Source organism: Medicago truncatula, chromosome 7 (assembly GCF_003473485.1).
Source record: "Medicago truncatula cultivar Jemalong A17 chromosome 7, MtrunA17r5.0-ANR, whole genome shotgun sequence".
NCBI classification, from domain to species: domain Eukaryota; kingdom Viridiplantae; phylum Streptophyta; class Magnoliopsida; order Fabales; family Fabaceae; genus Medicago; species Medicago truncatula.
The window spans coordinates 28161396-28175666 of NC_053048.1; the positions used below are offsets into that span (position 1 = coordinate 28161396).

At 33.8% G+C, this 14271-nt stretch overlaps 1 protein-coding gene across 1 annotated transcript; it reads left to right on the top strand.

The window, feature by feature from the left end:
- The first annotated feature begins 10883 nt into the window (after positions 1-10883).
- Positions 10884-11815, top strand: LOC25480575 (triphosphate tunnel metalloenzyme 3). The gene has a single exon (XM_013586963.3). The coding sequence runs from the start codon at positions 11241-11243 to the stop codon at positions 11805-11807; it is 567 nt and encodes a 188-aa protein (XP_013442417.1). The 5' UTR covers positions 10884-11240; the 3' UTR covers positions 11808-11815.
- The last annotated feature ends 2456 nt before the right edge of the window (positions 11816-14271 follow it).

A 14271-nucleotide genomic window follows, 5' to 3' on the forward strand; every position in this document is an offset into this window, starting at 1 on the left:
ATTTTAGCCCTAGGGGCATTTTGGTCATTTCACACAAAATTTTGGCATAGAGAGGTTACTTTGAAGTACCTCATTTAAGCCATTGGTTCGTTTTAGTCCGTTTTGTCAATTTTATTTTTGTTTCGCTTTACGTTTTGTCAAGTTACCAATTTTATTTCAATTTTATTTTTATTTTTGCATTTTGGTCCTCGAAGAGGTCCAAAATTGCATTCCAGTCCAGTTTTCTTTCCAATTTACATTTCAGTCCTTTTTGGTTAATTGCAGTTTAGTCCTTAAAGTTCTTATTTTTGCAGAAAGGTCCAAATTTCATTTTTTGTCCAAAGCCGTGCCATTTTTTTTTTCAAGTCCAGGTGTCCTTTTCTCATTGGTTCAGAAGCACACATGTCAAGCTATAAAAGGTGTACAGTGTCACGCAGAGCCATCAATCACACGCCAACTCATAAACACAAATCCAATTTTCTCTCTCTGGGCTATTGAATCAAAACAGAAAATCTCTCAAAATTTCTCAAGAACACCAAGAACAAAAACCCTAACCGTTTTCCAGAAACTCAAAAAGTTCATCAGAATCAATAATTTTTGGATCAATTCTCAGAGATTCTGTGGAATCTTCATCATCGAATTGATCATTTCTCTGCAATTCAAAACGCGAGCTCGCATTGAAGCAAGCTCAAGCGTTGATCACAGAGGGGAGATCAGAAGAGGGAAAGAAGCAAGGTTTACACCGGCGAAGAAGATGAAGAAGCAGAATCAGTGAAATCACCGGTTTATTTTCGGTCCAGCAACCAAATCAACAACACAGAAAACGAAGAATCGAGTGTTTCCGAAGAAATTCAACAGAATCTCCAATCAAAAACTTCAGGTAAAACTCAGAACAGAATTTCTTTTCAAAAAATAATATCATAGCTTAAACCTGTAAAAATCACGCAAGCAAACAGATCTAAAATTTCCAGAATTCAAAGATAAAACCGTAACCGTAAACACAAAACCTAGATCCATAAGGATCTAAGTTTTGAAAGCAAGAACAAGCATCAAAGAAGTAATAAACGACGAAACGATGTAGATCTTCAAGGATCTAAACGCTTTATTTCAAAAAGATCAAAAAAGATCAATTTCAAAACCGTACGAAATTTTCAGATCTACGTCGTTTCAAGCTGTGTTTGAGAAAATAATTGCTGGATTCGTGTTTAGGGTTAAAGGACGAATCAAAAGATGTGAAAATCTTTAAGTTCTGGAAATTTCAGGTCACCGGAGGTGCTAGGTCTCGCCGGAGAAGATGAAGTTTTCGGCGGACCTTCAAGGTCTCCGCCGTAGCTTCATCCTCACCGGCGGTGAGGTTCTAGAGAGAGGTGAGAGATGAGAGAAGAGAGAAGAGTTTAGAGAGAGAAAGGAGTGTAAAGAATGAAAAAACCGGTGCTGATGTACTTATATAGCCAGTGAACCGGACCGGTCCAGGACCGGTCCAATCTCCTTCATCCCTGGCCGTTGGATCTAGGGTTTCCTACCCTGGATCAATCCAACGTCTCCTGTGCAATCTGAGTTTTGTGTGTTGGGCTTTGGGTTGGGCTTAGGTTTCTTTTACGTTTTTGTTTATTTTCCTGCTATTTGCACCATATTTCTTTGCTGTTTGAACCCCTGCATGCTTAAATTTTCTCTAAAAAATCTCCAAAAATTATCACATGTTTCTTGATATATTTTCATGTCTTTTTTATATTTCTCAATGGTTTAAAAATGGTAAAAAAAAGCATGTGATATTTCTTGGTTAATTAGTGTGTTTAGACATAAACTTGTGCATTTTTTAGTAGCATATCCCTCATGAATTGTTGGCATGTGATTTGAACTTTTGGAATGCAATTTTGTGATAAATTTGTTGCTGATTACATGTTTGATTCGCTGCTTGTATGTCTCAATTTCATCTCCCTTCTTGGCTTGCAATTAGTATGCATTTTTGCTAGTAAATAAAGTGCCACAATATTTTGAAAGTGTGCTATAAACTTTAGCATCAAATATGTCCCATTTTTTTTCACATTATGGCACAAAACAAGACTTCTAAAAATGCCATAATGAAGGGATTATGGGTCATATCTATGCTAGAGCCTTATGACCATTCTCATGCACATTTTGTCACTTTATTAGTTTCTTTTATGTCTTTCCTCTTAATAATTTTTTTTTTGTGCACTTCTTTTATTCTATGCTTTATTTTACTAACTATTTCATCTCATGTGACACACATTTCATAGCATTTCACTACCTCCTCCACTTCCTTTAGCTTAGCATTTATTTTTGCAAGTTTTAATCCATTTGGTGATGTAATTTGTTATCATTGGTTTGTAGCTTGGCAAAGGGGCCGTAGAATGTATTTAGGCAATTTTTGTAATATGGACTATGGACACTATGGCGCACCGGCACGCACACACTCACCCTAGATGTATGCCTAGGATTGCATGTGTAGATGTATGGCTAGGATTGCATGGTTAGATGAATGCTTAGGTTTAAACACTTAGAGAAAATCCAACTTTTTTCCAAAAAATATGCAAACAAACTCGCTTCAAATATTTTTCATAAAAATGGAGTCAAAACTCCAACAACTTTTCACCTTTTATTTTCTTAATAAAATTCTCAAATAAATCTAATCATTTAGACTTTTTTGCAAAATCACTAAACAAACCCCCACTTTTTCATACTCTAATGCTCATGAAGCCTCTCAATCCCCTTCTTCAAAATCATTTTCAAAATTTAAAATCAAACAATTAAAACAAAAAAACAACAAGTCTTTTTAGCAAGAACTACGCCGGTTTTGATCCCGTAAAACGGTACGTAGGCAAGGGACTTTAACCCCTCCAAGCCGAAATAAAATCAAATCCTACTTCTTCTCACCCCCATTCTTCACTCAAATAAAACTTCTTTTCTTTCAATAAGTAGGCAATAAAAATAAAGCGTAGAAATCAACTTAGGAGAGCGGCTCTTATGGAGTACCATAATCGCTCCGGGTGCCTAACACCTTCCCGTAGCGAAAACGACCCCCGAACTTAGAATCTAAGGGTTTTTCTCAATTTTGCCCTTCCCAAGAAAAAAGAGAGATATCAACGGTCAAAAGGTTCAAGTCCAATTAATGGCTTGGCACCCAAAAACCATGATAACAGGACCTCCTTCTCTTAGTCCTCAATCATTTATTTCCATCTTTTATTTTCTTTTTTTTATTTTTTATTAATTAACTTTAATTTCGTTTTAAATCTTTTTTATTTTATCTAATCATTTAGTCCCCATCTTTTTATTTTATTGTTTATTTATTTTTTTCTTTTGTCCATAAGTCGGTCCAAGTTCACACGCATCGATCCAAACTCCCTGTCTCACGCGTTTCAATCAGGCTTTTCAATCCAAAGAACATAAAGCTTCTCATCATCCAAATCCTATTCCAACCCAATCCAGCTTTCACCAACTGCAGAAACTCAGGAACAGAATCACACTCCTCTCTCCATCCCAATCACCTAAATTCTGCGGATTTTTAACAAACCCTAGCCTCAGCCCAGCACTATAAATATAGAGCCTGCACAACGCAAGAATCACACAACAGAAGGAGGGGAAACGCACAGAGAAAGCAAACGCGTACAAGAAAGCAGAATCACACATCAAGTAGCCGGAGTCCAACCGACCGCGCCTTACAACATCAAAACCGTGACACAACAGCACCGGCAGCCGTTTCCAACATCAAGGAGACCGTGAAACGCTTCAATACAGGCCGATTCAACACCGTTCAAAAAAATCCGAATTAAAAAGGTATAAAAAATTTCTTCCCTTTTTAGATCTAGGTTGAACCGTGCCTGTTTTGAAAGTTTCAGACATAAAATTGGAACCAGAAGAAGGAATAGAGTAGGTTTAGAGAAAAAAAAAATAAAAAAATATAAGTTTAGGGTTCTGGCACGGTGGCGCCGCCGCACCGGCCGGCCAACCGCCGCCGGAACCCACCTTACCTCCGTCGGTGAAGATGAAGTTCCACCGGAAACTTCATAAGCAACCCAGAATTGAAGAACATTCATGAGGGAGAGATGAGAGAAATCTAGAGAGAAGAGAGAGGTTTTGAATGCTAGAGAGAGAAACAACATGTTAAAATGAAAAAACCAGCCACTGCCTATATATATCTAGGCTGAACCGTTTCAGCCATTGAACCGAACCGGACCAAAACCGTTTCCCTTTAAGCCCATGCGCCCGCTGCACCCAGTAGGCCCAATTCTCTTTCTGCTTGCTATTCTGCACACCCTTGAATACTGCTGCACCCCACCTTGTGATTGAACCCATTTTATTTTAAATTCTGCATGCATTTTAGAATTAATTATGTCATTTATTTCACAGCAAGGATATGAGAATGTATATATAGGTTTAATGTAAATTATTTATTTTTTCGTCATTTACTTTTCGCAGACCATAGCATGTATCTAGGTTTTAATGTAAATCATGCATGTGTGCGTGTGTGGGTGAATGCTCTACTTTTCTGCTTAGGTTATTACGTTTTATTTTCTTGCTCCGTTAGTTTAGCAATTATTCAAAAACAACGAAAACATGCAAATAACAAAAATCACAAAAAAAACATTTTTCATAATAAACCTTGATCCAAATCAAGTGATCGTCTTTTATTTTATTTCTTTCATAAATCAAAATTGCAATCAACTTTAAATCTACTTTAAGTCATTTTCTTTTAAACCTAAAAAATACAAACCAATTCTTATTTGCCACTTGGCTTTTCAATTTAAAACCTTTTTCAAAACTAATAAAAAACACACCACCAATCAAACGTCAATTTCTATCCCGAACTACGAGGTTTTGATCCTTCACGGGTACGTAGGCAGAGGACACTCGTCCTTCCAAACAATAAAAAATGTAGATAATTAGGTCTTTATATTTCCACTTTAATTCCTTCTTTTCAAAATAAGCAAGCAAGTTATAGCACAAAAAAGTAAATAAAACCAAGAGGTTCCCGTAGAGTACTACGGACATAAAAGGTGCTAATACCTTCCCTTTGTGTAACTAACCCCCGAACCCTAAATCTTTTCAAATAGGGGTAGTTTGAACTTTTTTCCCCTTTTTTTAAAAAAAATTAAATGTTCAGTCGTGAAATAATTAGTGAGTCAAAAGCTAATCAAATAGCCTTGATCTCCAAAAAATGACGCGACAGGCTTGAATATTATTTATTTTTTAGTACAAAGGATGGCCATTGCCCAATTATTTTTTTAATCTTTCTTATTTAACTAATTTTGTAAAGGATAAAACATATTAAGAAGTGTTACTTGAAATTACTTTTGTTATTATAGTTATTAGATAGAATAAGAAAGAGTGAGAGGTTATAAGATATGAGAAGATTTTTTTATATGTGAGAATGTTTTTTGAAAAAGGAATTACACTTGATGATCATTAAAACCCACTTTCAAATTCATCCAAGAGTTGTATTAGGTAATAGAGTTTTTGTTGGCTACTATATTAGATAGAATAATAGTCGTGAAACTTGTTTAGATCTTACACATTATGACAATATTTTCTGAAGAACAACCAAATTTAGTTTACAAAGAATTTAGCTAAATACTAATAAAAAAATGTGCAACATATATTGGTCTTGATATGAGAACGATAAGCTCAAAAAACCTTCGATATTAATTTTTTTAATCTTTTTTTTATATCCTTTTTTTAATCTATTCATTTACTCTTATTAAATTAATTTAATGAATGGTAAATAATAACAACAAATTTATTAAAAAAGGATGATAAGTTTTGTCACTTAAAATTGCTTTCATTCTCATAATTATTAGATAGATATATTAGATAGAATAAGAAAGGGTGAGAAGTTATACTATATTTTAAGAATATATTTTTAGAGGTGACACATATGCATAATTATAACTTCAGAATAATGAATGACTCAAGTTTAGTTTATGGGAAGGTCTTAGAGGTGCCACATCAACATCATCACAATTTTGCACCCAAATTTACTCTCAATTTTAAGAAACTCAATTGATGGAAAGTATGAATGTCAATCAATTCCATGGTCAAGGGTTAAATTTCCATGTTGCCGCGTTCAAATCATCAAAACATGACTTTGTCTCTCTAATTTCAGAAAGATCAAGAGCGTTCCATTAGAGTTTGAGTAGATATGTGCTTCTACGGTTAGTTACCGAGGCATTGATGCTTATTTTTTTTTGAAAGAATGCATTCATGCTAATAACTCTTTTAAGAAACTATTCAATTAAAAACATAACACACGGGCTTGGAATGAAAATGAATAAAAAATATTACTTTTTTAATGCATTTTTAATATGTTCCCTTTCACTTCTTTATTAGACTCTTGATCTTATAACAATGTTAAATAAAAAATAAAAACTTTAATTTCAATGAAAACAGCCACCTTTTCATATATGAAGTGCACTCTCAACAAAACCCTCCATTTTCTCAAAACTTACGTATGTGAAATCAAAGAAAGGATATTCATTAGAGAAAACAAAAAATTATAGAAATATACTGTTGGAACATGTGTGGAAATTGAGTTAAAAAGACTAAACACAAATTCCCATGTTGGGTAGAACTAGTGTTGTGTGAATTGAAAAAAGTGGAAATCCCACATCGGATGGAACACACACATTAGTAGTGTTTATATAGTGGGGGTGTACCTCTAAGAGGTACATAGTTATGTGAACGAAGTAAGCACTAGAGAAAAAATATATTGTTATATATTTTATTATATGGAAATGATAAATTAAATAATTAATTTAATCATTATTAGAAAGTGTTTTCTTAGTCCCCAAGTTTTGCTAAAAATATTTTGGAACGCAATCTAGAATATTTTTGGAATACAATCTGAAATATTTTGGTAAGCAATCTAATATATTTTAGTGCATAATCTGAAATATATTTTGATAGTCAATAATATATTTCTGTAGTCAATAATATATTCATGTATTGAATAATATAATTTGAGACTCAATTTGAGATATTTTTGTACTAGATCTAATATGAGAATTACTTGCTCCTAAAGTTTCTCACTTATTAGTTGTGAACTTTCTCTATAAATAGAGAGCTCACACAGTGCATTCCACACACCGAAATTCACAGTTGATGCTTCCTGTGTTTTTTCCTCTCTTCTCCCTCCTTCGACTTGTGTTGACAAGTTCTTCTCCTTTTTCTACTCCTTTCTGTCCCTTCGGAATTAAGAGTGTTCTTAAGACCATAGTCCCTTTTCGGTTTAATGTCCATTCGGAATTAAGAATGGTCTTAAGAGCATAGTCCCTTCGATAATTCATTCTCTTTGGAATAAATAATGTTTTAAGATCATAGTCCCTTTTCGGTATAATAAGAATGATCTTAAACATATATATTCTTCTTCAACTCATGGAGAAGTTAGATGTTAGAATGGTCGTAGCACCATATTTGAGTGGTTGAAATGCCTATTGATATTTGGAGAAGTTAAAAAATTAGAATGGTGGTAACACCATATTTGAGTGGTCTCAACACCATAACAGAGTGGTAACAATACCATATTAAAGTGGTTTCAGTATTATAGAGTGGTCTTAGTACCATATTTGGAGGTGTAATTCTCGAACGGTTTTCTACAGTGCAGTAGTTAATCGAACAGTTGTAGCTGGGCTTGTTTTATCCTGGAGGCGGCGTGGTTGATAGTCTGCCTTGCACAATTTTGGGCAGTGCCACGAAACGTCTTAAAGAGAGCGACCTGGTCGTGACTCAACCTAGTAACAACTTCGGTAGATAATAGAATTTGGAAATCCAAATACAACTGTTTGGAAATCCAAAAACAACATATACATATACGAAGCTTGAACAGAAAATCAGAACTATCAAAAAATGAAATGGAAGAAGAAAATGAGAAGCTTTGTAGTAAACTTGTGTGTGTAAGAGGATAGAATAAAAATATATTATAATGCATTCATTGCACAACTTGCATGAAGTGAAGTAAATGCAGTGCTTTTGCAAAAAGAAAATAAATATAGACATAAGCAATTATCATTACATTTCATAACGTTTCATTAACTAATCAAAATAACTTTTTAGTTTTTTTAATTTTTTCTTCTTCAGAAATATAAACTATTTGGTCAACCTAAAAGTAACTTGAGTCTCTATTAAGTCATAAAACCAATGAATAGCCAAGAGATGATAAGTAAGAAATAGAAAAGAAATATAATACCAAATTGAAAGGTACCATCCAATATTTTCTTAGAAAAATTAATGATGAACAACCATTTTTTATAAACTTCTTCATGAGTAACAATAGTGCAACAAAATAAAAAATAGAATAATTATCTATCCTATTTTTCTAATGCACATAAAAATTTTCCACATACACATTAAGGAATAAAAGAAAATATAAAAGAAAGTCGGAAAAATAGACTAACAAACATCATATAAAAAAAATAGAGCTTAAATATTTGACCAATCTAAAAGTAATTTGACTCCCTATCATGCCAAAGAAAAAATTAATAGTCAAGAGATGAAAAGTTAAAATGAGTGGAAAAAACAGTAAGACAATATTGAAGATGAACTAACCAATTGTTGCTTGAATGTGGTGATGAACAAAACCCAAAATTTGGTGCACAAAATCACATATTTATATACACAATGTTTCTCAATGACATGATAGTAAAAAACATGATATAAGATTAGAACATTTAGATAGCATGGTAGAGGAAAAGTGTAGAAAGATGGTTTGGTGTTATTGACATCAATAGTAGACATGGTGGAATGGTTTGGTGTTATTGACATCAATAGTAGACATGGTGGAAAAGTAAGAAAAAATGAGGTAAATGATAAAATTGATCATCAAATATTACAGAATGAGCAGAAAAGGAATGAGCAGAAAAGGAAAAGGAATATTTGTTATCATATAGGTGAAAGGGAAAAAGGGAAATATGGATGAGCTAAAATGTAACATCTTTTTAACCTTTATGTGGAAGAATGTAAACAGACAAATTCAATGGTGATGGTGTAAATATTATAACAAATAATCAATGTTTTTAAAAAATAGTAGTTGAAGGGGTTATAAGAATGAAGGATGTAAAAGTTCTGTTTTTTTTTTTAATTAAAATAATAATGTTCAGTTACATTTGGTTAACATTAATGTGTATATTCCTATTAAAAATAATAATGTTCTTTCTTATTAAGATTGCAATTGATTATTGTAACTCTTTTTATTTTTATCAAAACTATGATGTATAATGGATTGAGGAAGTGACACATAAGCAAAGTAGAAGAATGATCAAGAATAAAAGTTAAAAAGAGGGTCATTGGTGAGGTGACATGTAATCAAAATGTAGCTTAGAATACATATATATATATATATATATATATATATATATATATATATATATATATAGATAGATAGATATAGATATAGATATAGATACCCACCAACCCTAATCTCACATCTAATTATTAAGCTTTGGATCTTGTTTTTTAAAGATATTAAGCTTTGGATCTTAACTATCGGTTATATTGCATCTTAATTAATTTGAGACCACAACCGTTAATTAACCTTTACAAATATACATAATGACTATCTAACGATCATGATGCCCTTCATGAACTTGTCATCATCATATCTTTCAAATAAACATTTTTATTCATCCAAATATGGATATAATTTCAGTTTCAAGTGCTTATGTTCAACAAGGTTAAACCATTGTTCATTTATCAATGTCAATACTTGTCAAACTGTCTGGACAAACAACATATTCAAGAAAATAAATAATATATAATTCAATATTCGTCTATTTTGCAATATAATTTATTATTGGTTTAATTGCACTTTTGGACCTCTATCTTTTCAAAAGTTGCGGTTATGGACCCCTAATTAATTTAAATACAAAATAGTCCCCCTATGTTTTGATTCTTTGGCAGCGAGACTGTCCAGTGCTGGAACTGCCCACACCTGCTGCTACATCCGTGGGAATAGCAGAATTCCTTCCCTGCTCCAAGCTAACTGTCATACCTGAACTGTTATGAGTAGAAATTTTTGCCTGCGGGTTCCTCACAGCTGGGGAGTAGTTGTTAGCTAGCTGCCAATCTTCTAGCATCCGCACCGCACGCTCCGCCACTTGAGCCACTGTTTCTGAAACGTCTTGCGACAACTTTTGATTGCGGTACTTCCAAATACTCCAAATGGTAACAGCCAAGCGTTGTGAATCAGCAATTGATAAATCCTGCAGCAACTAGAAAACAATTTCACTTGCTGAATCCGTATGAAGCATCGCCCGGTTGACAAAATTCCACAAACCACTACGCTGCCAGACCTGCACAGCAAGAGAGCATTCGAAAAATACATGTTTCGAGTCCTCGTATAAACTCTCACAAGAAACACAGTTCGTCGGACAGTGTACCCCTTTGTCCTAGAGCCTTACACGCGTAGGAAAACAATCTCGACAAATACGCCAACATAAAGGTTTAACCTTCGGAAGACACTTCAGACGACAGATACCACTCCAATAACCTGGTTGTTGAAGATGTGACGTATCCACTAAGTCTGTCACACACAAACGATAAGAACTCTTCACCGAGTACAAATTTATTCAACTCACATTTAACTGTATACAAAGTATAGATGAGTGTTTTACGCGCCCTTCATCCTTTTTTTTTTTGGTCTAGCCCTTCATCCATTTTTGTTTTAAAGTATTTTTCCGAAATTTTCCCTATTTTAATAAATATTGGTGGCGACTTCATTGTACTTCAAAAAATCCTCGAATTTTTAGACCGCTCCACCTACTTATAATAATCCATGAGACTACTTTTTTCTTATTTAACCTTTGTGTTACCCCGGTTAAGGGAATTACTATTACGAGTAATTAATCATAATTCATAAAATATGCAACACTAATATAATAAAGGCTTAAATATGCTTTTCATCCCTGTAAATATAGACCATTTGATTTTTCATCTCTGAGTTTAGTAATCCTCCCATTTTGCCCCTGCAATTACTAATCATTTGAAAATTCGTCCTAATTAAAAAAAATTGCTGAGGTGGAGGGTAATTAGATACGTGGCATCTGGCGAATGGTTTTTTTTCAGGACACGTCAGCAGAAGGGGAGGGCAATGACATTTTTGCCCTTAATGAATCTGGACTCATGCGCAATGACCATTTTACCCCCTGCCTCCATCTTTTCTTCCCAATGAACCATGAGTTGACCAAATATCCAAAGCTCGTGACAACGCTACCGCCGCCGTTTCTCTCCTCTGTCAGTTTAATCGCACCGAAATGGAAGTGGAAGTCACCGCTTTGCTCTCTCCCTTCCACGTCATCACCCATCATCAACACAACCACTTCTTCGACGGCGCCGCCTCCGAACTCTCTTCTCGTCGAGCCACATTTCGTTTTCGATTCTACAATGATGATGAACGGTGTGTCGTTTCACTTAAAGCAAAAGGGGTTCTAGTCAACGGCGTGCGTCGTGTAGAGGAAGACGAGGAAGATTTGGATCCGAAGATTGGTCGAGATTCCGTTGATGAACTGGGGAAGTTGGGTTTTGTGGATTCGAGGATTATGGGGAGAGTGAAGGAGGAATTTGGGGTGGTGGGTAAAAATGGGTTTGTGGGATTAGGGAAGTTTAGGAATGTGAGGAATGTTTATGAATGGAAAGGTTTGAAATTGGAAGTTGATGAAACTGGTTTTGATTTTGGGACTTTGTTTGAGATTGAGTGTGAAAGCTCTGATCCTGAAGAAGCTAAACAGATTCTGGAGGAGTTTTTGAAGGAGAATGAAATTGATTATTCATACTCTGTTGCTTCTAAATTCTCAATTTTTCGATCTGGGAAATTGCCATAGTGTGTCAATTTTCTATCATTTTTTGAGTTGAGTTGAATTAGTTTATAAGTTATGCTTTTGTTGTTGATAATATATGAGTGTAAGATTTTCTGTTTGTTGTGTTGCCATATTGTGCAAGTTACTGTTAATCTCATGTTCCTACTTATATTGTTAATATATGAGTGTAAGATTTATTAATGGCAAAAATGTCATTGCCCCCCCCCCCCCCCCCCCTTCTGCTGACGTGTCCTGACAAAAAACCATTCGTCAGATGCCACATATCTAATTACCCTCCACCTCAGCATTTTTTTTAATTAGGATGAATTTTCAAATGATTAGTAATTGCAGGGGTAAAATGGGAGGATTAGTAAGCTCAGGGATGAAAAATCAAATGGCCTATAATTACAGGGGTGAAAAGCATATTTAAGCCTATAATAAAATTGCAACACATGTTATTATCTTATTCATTTTACTTGCTCTAGAAACTTGAGTGTAAATAGTCTCAGAGTAACAAGTCCGTCTAGAGTATACCGTTTGCACCCATCACAAACAACTACATGTTGAATACAAGCAATTTTCAGACTCCATCAGCCAACAACTTAGGGGCAAGGCTCCTATCCCTTTGCAGACTAGGTTCACCCCCCCCCCCCCCCCCCCCACAACCACACACACACTTAATGCGTGAACATACCATAATTTACACCTTCCCATACTCTACTGAATCAGAGTCGGGTAGGCCAAATCTTAATCGTCCAAATTTGATCCAAGGCTAATTGATCATGATTTTCACTCAGGCGTCCACTAAGGACAATTTTTCAGGTAAAGGCTTGAGAGCTAGAACCCAATTCCTCAATTTAAAAGTTTATACTCTCCTAACAAGTACACACAATTTCTAATCTTAAGTGTCGCTCAAGTCTTAACCACAACGCTTACTGGCTTGACCATAAAATAATTTCAATAGTATTGTTATATATATATATATATATATATATATATATATATGAGCTTGTAACTTACTTTCACCTAAAAATATGAAAGAGTGAGTTAGTTAGCCTACTTCCACTTTGGAGTAAGTTAACAACCTTGTTAACTTACTTTTAAATTAAAAATAAAAAAAAAAACATCTATAATTTAAACCAATTGTAAATGTAATGGTTTTATGCACGTGCATGTAACATATTTATTATTTATGAACTAATTACATGAGAAATGTAAATATTTTTCAACGATGTATAAAAAATACAGGATTAATTAACGTCATCTTTATCATTAATGAGAATTTTATTATTCAATAATATTTTGACATATTTCCAATCTACCATTTTATAATATTTAATAACAACTTTTTCTTTGTTTTTATCGTTAACATCCACTACTACAAAATACCCTCTTTAATAGCATTCATTTTAGCGTTTAATAACGCTTTTGAAACGCTAAGAAAGCCCCTGATATTATAGGTCTGAACCCCTATAATAGCGCTATCAAATATCAGTGTTTCAATAGCACTTTCAAAAAAGTGCTAACATAGCCTTATTTTGCATGCACTTGAGTTATTTTAAACTGTTGGCTATGCTGAAAATTGAATGATACTTGATTAATTTTTCTTTCCATATGACACATGAGAATATGCTCGGGGTAGATCTATTGAGTAAACGTTGGATTGATTGTCATGAGTCCTCTCAATGTTTGGTTTTTTTTTTTTTTTGTGTGCCTGCTTTTCATATATATGTATTGTGCATGACCTTTTCATTTTTATATAATTATATATTAGATGTCATTTAGGATTGATTAATATTATAACATTTGTAATTAAGTTTCTGATCAACACAAAACTAGTGTTTATTTCTACCAATGGATTACTAGTGTTTCTAACTAGTATCTTTTTTTTATTGTCTCATCAGCATTTTATTATAATGCTTTTGGTTGTAGATTTAATTAAAAAAAATAAAAATAGGGACTTTTGTTAGCGCTTTCCGTAAAATGCTGAGAAACACCAGTTTAAAAATAGCACAAAATTAAGGTTGTATTAACGCTTTTCTGAAAGCTCTATTGAAATGTTGCTATTTAATAGCACTTAGAAAACGATATTATAGCGTTTTGACTTTTAATAGCAGGGGCTTTCCTAGCGCTTCACAAATATTATTAAAATGCTCAAATGAGCGCTATTAAAGAGATTATTTTGTAGTAGTGAGATTTGAGGTCTGATGTTGTTGCTTTTCTTTTTGCCATATTAGTGTTGCGAAGTCATTTTTCTTTTTTGTGATAAGGCTGGGAAGAAGTCGTATGCTTCTTACCATTCTTTACAAGTTTATTTTTCTGCATAATATGTATGCTTTTTTGTTACTTTTCTAATTATTGTTCTTCTCTGCCTTTTGGTATTTAAGTCCTAAAGCATTCGGTGTACTCATGCTTAATTTCGAGATACAAGTGTGGTTATTTGTTTTGTTGACACATACAATACAACAGGAGGAGTTGTAATTTTGTA

Bases quoted from the DNA above. Each gene is read 5' to 3' on its own strand.
- LOC25480575 (XM_013586963.3), top strand. From the start codon at position 11,241: ATGGAAGTGGAAGTCACCGCTTTGCTCTCTCCCTTCCACGTCATCACC.